The 10784-nt window shown below is 39.1% G+C and overlaps 1 protein-coding gene across 1 annotated transcript; it reads left to right on the top strand.

The window, feature by feature from the left end:
• Positions 1-328: 328 nt before the first annotated feature.
• Positions 329-9238, top strand: mrpl39 (mitochondrial ribosomal protein L39). Its single transcript, XM_028006340.1, has 10 exons — positions 329-525; positions 1384-1590; positions 1670-1809; positions 1894-1993; positions 2564-2631; positions 2767-2879; positions 2962-3027; positions 3100-3253; positions 6122-6169; positions 9012-9238. Exons 1-10 carry the CDS (start codon positions 489-491, stop codon positions 9084-9086), a joined length of 1008 nt encoding a protein of 335 aa, XP_027862141.1. The 5' UTR covers positions 329-488; the 3' UTR covers positions 9087-9238.
• The last annotated feature ends 1546 nt before the right edge of the window (positions 9239-10784 follow it).

Below are 10784 nucleotides of genomic sequence, written 5' to 3'. Positions count from 1 at the left end.
AATGTACAGAATTAAAGATAAATTAATTATATGTACGTTCAGAAAAAGTGAAAACTGAAACACTGATATTCATATGTGTATGCAAATTCATTCTAAAAATGGCATTTAACGTGGATATTTTGTGCTTTTTTTATGTCTCATCTCTATAAATCCACACTAAAACTGAAACATTACTTACTACTGATCTTTAGTTACCTATTCAACTCATATGCTTTGTCATTTTACTGATCATTCATTAAGATGTTATTGTTTTGGCACCAACAGTGACACCTGGTGCCAGTAAGTAGAATTGCATTTTAGTTCCTCTTTCACACGGAACGTTCAGTTTCCGTTACACATCGGACATCAATATGTGGTGCACACGACTTATGCATGGCGTCCTTCAACTATAAGTGCTTCTAGCTAGAAATTTCTTTTTTTTTTCTTTACTGTACTACAGTATGTATTTTTAGCAGTTTTCTCTATTAATTGTATTAATACTCGGAACAATGGCGACAAGGACCGCGTGCCAAGTTTTCAGGAGACGTGAGTAGTTAGCATGTTAGCATGTTGGACTAGCTTTAAAGGTTTGATAACGATAATTAGTAAATATGGAAGAATGATAGAGATCTCTGCCTAATGCAGAACACAAAAACCACTGTTGACAAACAGTGGTTTCTTTATTGCAGCATTGCCTATGGAATAAGAGGCGTTATCTCATTAAAGTCGTCAGTTCTGTGGAGGACAAAGTTGGTATTAAATGTAGAAATAAAAAAAGGCATAGTAAAGTAATTAATGTGCTAAATATTGTATCCAAAGAATTAAAAATAAGAATTATCCCACCTTGCTGGATTATACAGTGCGACAAAATTTAAATTAATCATTTTCAACTGTATTAATTTATCACGATTATTTAATTTTTCTTGTCCTTTCCAACCTCATTGCTTTAATAATTAGGTTCCTATATTTCATTTTTTAAATCTTTCAATTACTGTATTTATTTTTATACAAATTTTTATTTACTGTCAAAATGTATTACGTTTATTTTGTCTGTTTTTTTTTATAAAACATGCACAAATATTTTCAAAAGGTTTTTCATATATTGCATATAAATATTACAGAATAGTTAATATTCTGTAATACTAAACATAGAATATTTAATATAGATATTCTATAGCCGATTGTGAAGACATTGAACAGGTGAAGAGACAATGATTCCAAACATGGCAGCAAATCTACAATAAAACAGCTTCAGGAGGGAAAAAAACCTCCTGAAGTGTTGCAACAGTCTAGTTAAAGTCCAGATTTTTAAAAAAACAAATTGTATTTCAGATATTTAATTGAAACTTCCTCATCTTCGGTCTTTCTGTTTAAATCCTCTCCTCCGACTCGTTCCACTCTCAGGGTTCTCATCCGCTGCAGCGGCTCTGCATCCGTCACCCGCAGAGATACGCAGTCGCCGTAACGCCGTGTTCTCTAGAGAGCAGGAAAGGCAGAGAGCTCTGTACCCCCGCATCGAGAAGATCGAGGTGTCCCTGAGGGGGCCTGGCCTGGACGGCACACTACTGATCATGAACAAAGGCATGTCCACTCCACTGAGCTGCGCCAGACGTACGTATAATAGGAAACACCAGACTCTGAAGCTGAAGGGGAAACAACCTGGGCTTAAATATTTATGCGGTTCCCTCAGATCTGACTGAGTATCATGTGGACAACTCGGCACTGGCGCTTGTGGATGGAGAGCTGTGGCCCCTCCACCAGCCCCTCACCGACTCCTGCACCCTCACTCTGCTCACGTTCAACGACAGCGACCCGACTCTCCTCAACGAGGTGCAGCAAAAACAGCAAAGACAAAATTTTTTCAGGGTTGGAGTTCAGGTTTGGGAAAGTTATTAATGTGTCTCTACCTTTCAGGCTTACTGGCGTTCCTGCTCTGCCCTGCTTGGACAGGTCCTGGAGACGGCGTTTAAGGATGATTACACCGTGGAGCTGCTCAACACACTGGAGATCCCAGGTAGAGGAAAACCCACAGACAATGATCGACACTTTTCATAAGGAGGATATGTAACAAATAGTCGTTACTAAAGAAGCTGCTTGTTTAGATGCTTCTGCATGAACGTTCGTGAAGTTTAGTGGAAGGATAATAAATTGGGGAGGAGGAGAAGATGCTGCCTTGAGAGAGTTGTAAACACAAAACCCAGCAAGGCAAAACAATACTGCAAAAATACAAAATCCTATCAAGTGTTTTGGTCTAGTTTCTACAACAAATATTTTAAGACACTAGAAATAAGACAAAACTAACGTAGAGTTAGGAATTATTGACGTAAAACAAGCTCTTATATTTTGCTAAAAAGTTACTTCTAAGTTAGTTTTCTATTATTTCAAGTGCGCCAATGTTTTTGCGTTACAAACTATTTCAAAAATACTTAGTGAGTTTTTGTGTTTTTGCAGTGAATGGTCTCATAGTTTCATTAAAAAGAAAAAAAAGAGCTTTTCGTATTAAAAATGTTTTTTTCTTTTATGGGTCAATATTTCTTTAGAATGCAAATGATTCACATTTGGTTCTTTTCGTAACTTCCTGCAGTGACTTCAGGGGCGTTCTGCTGTGACGTCGTCCTCGACCCTCAGCTGGACTCCTGGACTCCATCGCCGGTAACGGATCAAAAATGAACCATTTTGAATGGTTTCCTTTCTGTTTCTGTGAAACAACTTGGTACCATTTGAGTTCACATCGCAGAAAAGCAAGTATTTAGGAGTTTGTGGGTTAATGGGGTCGTGTGCTCGCAGGAGTCTCTGCGTTCTCTGACCCGCGGGGCCCAGCAGCTGATCCATCACAACCTGGCCTGGGAGCCTCTGGAGGTGGCGCCCTCTGTGGCGCTGGAGGTTTTCTCACATAGCAGGTCCAGATTGACTCGAACACGTCGCACTCACAACAACAACAAAAATTTGTGTTTTCTCAGTTTCTGTCTTTCTGTGTCTCAGGTGTAAACAGGAGGAAGTAGAACAGAAAGCATCAGACAGTCCTAAAGGCACAGTCATGCTCTATAGGTGATTATTATTATTCATTTATTTGGTTATTTATTTTTCCTCAATTTGACCATCTGTCTGTATTTTCTTTAGATGTGGTGATCATGTGCTGCTGAGTGGGGGCCCTCTAGTGGCCAGAACAGGCCTGTGCTCCCAGTATGAGGTGACAGCTATGCACAGCCTGGGTCAGGGTCCCTGGGGTCACCACCGCAGAACGCAGGGCCTCTCTCTGCCTCTGCAGCTACAGGTAAGCTGATCTAAGCCCAGCAAATTTCTGCCCCTTTTAAACTTTTAATTACATTAACTGCACCTAATTTTAAAGTTGTTTTTTTTAAGTAATTATCATGATAAATATTGGATGTGATTATAGATTATTTACTATTCCACTAATTTGAATGAAAATAATCCTGTTAATGGAATTTTTTATGTGGAATTAAAACAAAAGAAATGTTTGTTCATTTTATGGATGTTATTTATTGTTTTTACTTTTTTTTAATTAAAAACTAATAAAATTATTTTTATAAGGTATTTACTGTCCTGTTAATGGAAGTTTTTTTTCTGGAATAAAGCAAAATTTTAGTTCACTTTATGATTTTTTTTTACTATTTATTCTATTTTTATTAATATTGAAAGAATTTCATTTAATTAATATTGGCCATAAAAAACTATTGCTTTTGGTCCAGTTTACTGATATTTAAAATCCTGTTCCCTCTTTAACCAGGAGGGGGTGCTGTTTGAATGCTGATTTTAATGTATTAGAAGGAGCTTTGTGTCCCATATTAAATAGATGCATTCGAGATAAGATGAAGGAAAGAGCTCCACATCACTAAACTGGATTAGATCTTCTCTTTTCTATTGCAGCTTGTTGTTGTGGAGGATGAATCAAAACTACAACATTAACCATTTTATCAGTGGTGTGTAAATGTTTTCCTCTGCACTGCTCTGTTGAACTGAACTGGTTCAGCAGTTTTTTCCCCCCAGCATCAGCAGCTTCAGCTGCAGTCTCTTTCTTCCTCAACAGTCTGGAAACATGTGCAGGTTCAGTGTTTTCCTGCTCTGGAGAAGAATGGAGAAACGGAAAGCAGCAGGGATCTTTGTCCACCTTGATCTTGCCTCGAAGTTTCCTCGTTTGTGTTCACCTTTTATAGAGGTTTTCCACTCTATGGAGGTCCTTGCGTTGGCTAACGCTGTTGCCAGGCTTGTTTCATTGGCCTGAAATCTGAAATCCACCTTTGCCTTGGAGGCATTATGTGATGGAGTCTGTCCCGGGGCCTTCCTGAAAACCTCCAATCAGTTCCTCTTTTGGAACATTAATTTACACTCTTTCATCGACTATCAGCTTCTCTGATTTAACACTCATTTAAAATATTTTGGTAACCACAAGTCATTAGTTATACTCATCATAATATATTTGGATTTAATATAGGTGATCTTCTGAAAAGAAAACAGAAACTATCCATTATTCTAAGGATTTGAAACCAAAGTTACTCTGTATCTCCTGTTGTATTGGGTCTTACTCAAAGTGCTTCTGCTTCATTCTGTAAATCTTTCATACATGGAAATGAGGAACAGTCTCAATTATTTTTCATAAATCTGTAGCCTGGAAACTTAACTCCCTTCCTGTTTTCACAGGAAACCTGTTGTTGTTCTTTCATGGTTCTGCAACACGTTCTCTGCTTCATTCTATTTCTTTTTGGTTAGACACAAAAAGAAATAGAATTAAAGCAACGCTTGCATGATCTTATTGAAATGAGTTACTTTGTAGTATTAATTTTAAAAGTGGATTTCTAGATGCTTACTAGACTTTAACTAGACGACCTATAGAAAGGATGAGGTTTATTTTAACTGCATGTGTTGTTACTGCTAAACTAGAATTATTTTCAGATTAACTGGATGACACTACTTTCTTCCTTCTAGCTGACTTCCTTCCCTTCCTTTGGTTTCTAACTCCTATGTTGTCTCCTTCCTTCCATCTATTCTTCCTTTCTTCCCACCTCCTGTCCCACGTCTCTTATGACCTTTTGTCCTTCTTTCTACCTTCATTTCATCCTTCTCTCTTTCTTTCCATTGTCAGCTACCTTTTGTTCATCCATACCTCCATCTGTCCATCTGGTCAGGATCAGTTCGTTCTTCCTTCTTCGTCCCTTTACTATTCCGTCCTTCCATACTTGTCATTTCTTTAGTTTTGTATTTGTCTGGAAATGTCAGGGGGTGTTTATATGAAATTATTTAGGAATCTTGTTGAATCTTGAATCAAAATTAGAGGTGTCAAAGTTAATTGCCTGGTAGCTCAAACTCTTTTGAATGTGTGATTAACACACAGGCTTCCGTACTTTTAGGACCTTTTCCTTCTCTGTTTCAACTGCTCCTCTATGGCGGAAAATCTTCCGTTTCTTTTGAAAGTCGTTCCTGGAAACGGACAACAGTAGCTGCAAAAAGAGAGACAAACAGGATCAAACTCTGGAATTATTTTACTGTTGTAGATTTTTTTTTTTTTTTTTTAAAAAGCATAGCAAAGCATCACTTTACATGCAGTTAATCTCTACTGAAGCAGCACAAAACCTTGAACAGATGAACATTTGTAGCTTTTAATAAGCTTCTTCTTATGATTCTTTGTCAGGAAAACAAAACTTGTCATTATTATATGGTTCAGTTTGTAAAATTAGATGTTTGTTTTTATTGTTTTCAAACAAAGTAAAAATTGTAATAAAAAAAAGAAGTAAAAAGAATGAGTTCTAGTTCTGTGTTGCACTACATTTTATTCATTGTACTGTTTCCTTGTTTTAATCACTTAAAATCTGTTTTTGTACATTTCCTTTCTATTGGACAAAGGGAGTGTTTTTAGAGAACGTGCTTCCATTTACAGAGTTTTCTTGATGTGTGTCGTGTTTGTTTGCAAATATAAAACAACTATGTAAAAAAACATCAAGAACATTTAGAGAAAAAAAAAAACCCCTGTGGTTAATTTGCAATAAATTGCAAGTTAACAACGGACACAAAACAATCAGCCGTTTGTTTCCACAGCGATGCGTCTCAGCTGCAGACGCAGGGATATGTGCTCCGTGTTTGTGCACATGTGCCTGCATCATGTCACGTTTCCTCTTCCTTTCTGCAGGCTCATCACACGATCTGGAGGAGACTGAGGCAGCGGGCAGAGAAGCTGGTAAGGACAGTAAACATTTCGGTTCTCTACCTCACGCAGCCAGCTGACAGGAGCCTCTCAGCGTTTCAGGGCTTATTGGACGGGTGTCCAGACAACTGCCTGCTTCACGTTTTGCCAACTCCCTAGCTGCAGCCAGAGGTTAGGATTTACCACTGCTATTTTTATTGCCTTCATTCTAATGCAGGCAAAAAAAAGGCAGAGGAGATGCATGGTGGGCTGTAATCTTTCGGAAACAGCAGGTCCCATCCTGCTGGTGCGAGCGTAGCATCAAAAACACAGGCGCTAACTGGAGATCCAAGGAAAGAAGTATTTTTAAACCTCTCCAAGTTCAGAGCTGCAAATGGGCGGAGATTTGGAGCGACGCAGAGGACAATCTGCTCTGTTTCCTACACAGCCGGGAAAAGGATCAAACATTATGTCATTTGATTTCATCGTTTTCCAGGTCTGGATGAAAATGAACAAAAATAAGAGCATAGAAAAACATTTATTCCCTGCTGCACTGTCTAAATTCCCATCTTGTATCGTAACATCCTCAGGTCAATTCCTTCCTCACTTCTAGACTTGTCTCCTTCTTTGTCTACCCTTCCTTTCCACCTTTAGATCTTTCCTTTTATTTCTTTAAACTCTTCCTTCCTCTAGTCTTCCCTGTCTTCCTTGAGTTCTAAGTTTCTTCCTTATGTCCTTCCTTATTCCATCTTTGTTTTTTTGTTTTTTTCAGGTTTTGTATGTAAAGCTTTCTTATTATAGGAATTTCCATCCTAAACTTCTGGCCCGGCTTAGTATTCTGTGTTTTAAAATTGAGTGTGAATCATTAATTCAGGTCTGGAAAAGTCTCATTTCTAAATGATGAACGCCTCAGCCGCCCTGCAGCACAAGATTCTGCAAATGTAAAGTAGGCTAAGAGTTAATTTAGGATCCATGTTGGCAAAATATATTTTTTGCTGCAGCCTTTCTGGCACCAGTGATTGCGTAATTTAAAGGGGTAAAAAAAAAAAAAAAGGTGTTCGTTTATAGAAACTCTTAACTTGGCAGCTGATGACATTGTGTGCTGTGTGGCCTACATTTTCCTGAAATAAGACTTCTATCAGCGCAGCCTGAGCGATGCAGGGCGGTTTGCTCTTCCTTTTTGTAGTCTACTGTGATTTTAACACCTGAGTCTAATAGATGCAGCTCTCAGTGTGTGTGTGTGATGTGTGTGTATGCAGTGGGCAGCGTCCTGATTGTCCTCTGGATCCCATATGGCGGCAAAGCCGATACGCCACCAGTTAGTTAGAAACTTCTGTCAAGGACATTTATTCCAGGTTATGAGGAGACAAATTATGTGAATTATAGTTTATTGGCAAATCATCCTTCAATTTTTACCTTTTTAATACCAAACAATAGTGATATCATCTAAAGACTGATGGGTAAAAAAACGGTTTGATTGCTGTAATAATGAAGAAATAACAAGTGCAACATTGATTGTTAAATAATTTCTAAAGCAGAAATAAATATTTAGAGATATTTTGGTTGAATAAATTGATTTTAAATATATATCTGAGAGGGTATGAATAATTCTGGGCTAAATTGTAAGTTTCACACTTGCTTTAAGTTTGACGTTTGCAGATAAAACATCTTTCTCACTAACGTGGTAGAAATGGTGAACAGAAAAAAGACAGTAGCTACTCTGACTAGAAATGTACATTTACACAGTTTTGCTCAGAAAGCAGCTGTGTTTGCTTTTTTATATCTAGTTCTTCTGTGCTCTGAGTATTTGCAGCAGTTTGTGGAAAAAATATCTGGAGAGACTTTCCAGTCCCACCCTTCAGCAAAAGTGCTGACATCAATTTGTGCAGTTCTGTTTCTATGTTGATAGAGAGAGAAGAGTTTATCTTATTGAAGCAGGTGATTTATTAGGCTTTATTTCATCTGTCTCTAATGCCGGAGTCTGTCTTTGTTCTTGTTTAAATGCCACAGCTGTGTAGATTTTAAAATGTCTGCTCTGACAGGAAGCTATTTTTCGTTGCCATTCACAAAACACACGTCTGCTTTTAGAGGTGCACCAATCCACTTTTTTTCACTATCGATACTGACACCGATATCTGAGATTTAGTATCGGCCGATGCAGAAAAACTGTCCTGAGTTAACTTAGTTTTTGTTTTGTTATTTCTTTCTTTCTTTTTTTTTTTTTTAGAATAGACATAAACGCACTGAATTGCTATTTTATTTGCCAACTTTACTCCAGTGCAGCACACTTAAATACACCAATAGCTTGACAAGCTTGGTCAAACATGTAAATTTAAAACTGAAACTGACAAATAAACAATAGGTGGACTACTTTGGTTAAACATGTAAAATGAAGTATTGGGACCGGTACAGATATTAACATCAGATCGGTGCATCTCTACCTGCTATAGTTAATAGGTGTGTCCTCTTGTCTTTCCCATTATTATTATTATTATTTTTTAAAGAAACAGACACACTCCAATGAGTCAGGAAGACAAATCTTCTTCTGTTCTGCCGCACACAACATCGTCTTTTGTTTATCTCGGCGCTGTGCGGTTGTTGCTGTTGTGTTGTGGAGGTCTGAAGCCTGGACGTGTCGCCCGCCGGTGCGCAGAACAAGGCAGGGACGGCTGGAGAGCAGCAGAAGGCGTGGGCGGATGCGCTGCGTCAGCCGGCTGCAGGCAGCAGGGAGGCTCGTCCCCCGTCTGCCTCCAGCTGGCGCGCCAAACGCCGCCGCCCACGCCGCAAACCAGCATCACGACCCCGCGCCTGGATGTTTTGCCTTTTGTACACCTTCGTGAATAAATGATGCATCCTTGTTTTGTTTTTTTTTCTTCTTCTTCTTTCACTTCTGCAGGTAGAACCAGAAGAGAATCAAGAATCGACTCCACCCCCCTATCCTGACTCGGCTCAGCCTCCAACCAGCCAGTGATCGCCTTCCACCCCATTCTGACCCTCAACCATCTATCATTTGTTCAATAAATGCTCAACATTAGCCACAAATCGGCTTCATTTTTGTGATCCTTGCAGCTGTAAACAAATGAGCCAAAATAAAGTAACATGTGTCTGCTTTTTGCAACAAAGGCTGTGTGTGTGTGTGTGTACCCGCAGCTGTTATATCAGTGGTCAAACAGGTGGCTCCTGACCCTGCCGAGTTTAACTGGTGCTCCTAAGCTGGTGTCTTTTGACTTGTTTTCGCCAGACGTGCAGTGATGAATTGGACCCGGAGAGGTGCGTCATCTTTGTTGGGGAAATTCCACTTCTGGTAAATCAGCGCGAAAAGTAATCGTCTGACTCTATTCCACAGAACTCCCATCAGAAACGCTCGCCGCAGCTGTTGCTGCCGATCCGGCGTCCCGATCCAACACCCCAACGAGAGACACACCCCGGGACATGTGCTGCACACTTGAAGTCCAGCGCCTGCTCCAGCTGAGAAGCTTGAATGTGTGCCCTGAATGCCTCCGCAATAATTCACTAATCCAGATATTAAACCATAAAGTCCTTTTCTAATGTCAGAGCGAGTTTAGCAGCAGCAGGTTTTAGTTTAGCTTCATGTTGTGTTTTCTTCTGGTTACTGTGTGTGTGTGTGTGTATAGGAGGTTTTACGGGTTTGGATGGTGACGGCTTTGGATCGACATCACGCCATCAGAAAGCGATCCGTGTGAGTGAGAGGGAGAAACGTTTAGCATTTAGGAGAAGATACAAAGTAAGCTGTAGTTTTTGTTGCAGCAGAGAGGAGACACATTTTCTAACTGGCCTTGATTGTTTACTCTCTCTGTTCATATTCGGTTTGTTAATAGTAAAGTTTCTCTGTTTTAATGCATCATAAAAAGGGGAAACTGTTTAATTTGAACAGTATTAAGACTTAACTGACACTGAATATAAAGTGACAAACGTTCCTAAAATTTAATTTAATTCAAAGATACTTTATGTATCCCAAAATGTTGCAGTAACTCATATCATTAAAGTATCTTCTAAGAATCTTTGGATTGTTACGCTGTGAGGAGAAAGAATCTCCAGTAGCAGTCAGTCTTGCGGCAAATCTGAGTATACCTCTGATTTAAGACTCGGTTTCCTGGCAACAATATTCCACAACAGCATGTCCAGGACGACACCATCAGGCCTGAGTAAAGGCTGCGTAATTGGGGTCAAACGTTTTTGTTTGTGCAGGTGCAATCTAAGAATTTCACAAAGTTTCCAGCGGTGAATATAAATTCATGGCTGTTTGACCATTGATGACCTCTGGAAGCCTTTACTAAAATGTAAATTTTTCGAAGGATGAGGTTTGCTCCTCTTTAAATCCTTGCCCATCGTGAGATATTTTGTATTGACATTAAAGCCAACATCTATGGATCTTTCCGATTTTAAGTCGGGTATCTTAAAATCTGTTATTATCTATCTGTGTATTTGATCATGCAGCTGGCCAACACAAAGTGATGAGGAAGAAACAGCATGATTTTTAGATTCCTTATTTTAAATAAATGCTACTTTAAAACTGCTTTTAGCTACTGCAGGTATTTTGGGTTTTTACTTCTTGCAGAGTAAGAAATTTCTCTGACCCTGTTGAAGCCTGATGCTACAACCACTATGTCCTGTTAGGAACGTGGGTTTAGTTTTTCTGGTATTTATT

Source organism: Xiphophorus couchianus, chromosome 22, assembly GCF_001444195.1.
Source record: "Xiphophorus couchianus chromosome 22, X_couchianus-1.0, whole genome shotgun sequence".
NCBI classification, from domain to species: domain Eukaryota; kingdom Metazoa; phylum Chordata; class Actinopteri; order Cyprinodontiformes; family Poeciliidae; genus Xiphophorus; species Xiphophorus couchianus.
This window is presented reverse-complemented; position numbering and strand designations above follow the sequence as displayed.

What these genes read in the sequence shown, in the direction of transcription:
- mrpl39 (XM_028006340.1), top strand. Translation starts at nt 489, where the DNA reads ATGGCGACAAGGACCGCGTGCCAAGTTTTCAGGAGAC. An exon ending in TCCACTGAGCTGCGCCAGAC is followed by an intron (nt 1,591 to 1,669) that starts GTACGTATAATA and finishes CGGTTCCCTCAG; the next exon opens with ATCTGACTGAGTATCATGTG. An exon ending in ACTCCTGGACTCCATCGCCG is followed by an intron (nt 2,632 to 2,766) that starts GTAACGGATCAA and finishes GTGTGCTCGCAG; the next exon opens with GAGTCTCTGCGTTCTCTGAC.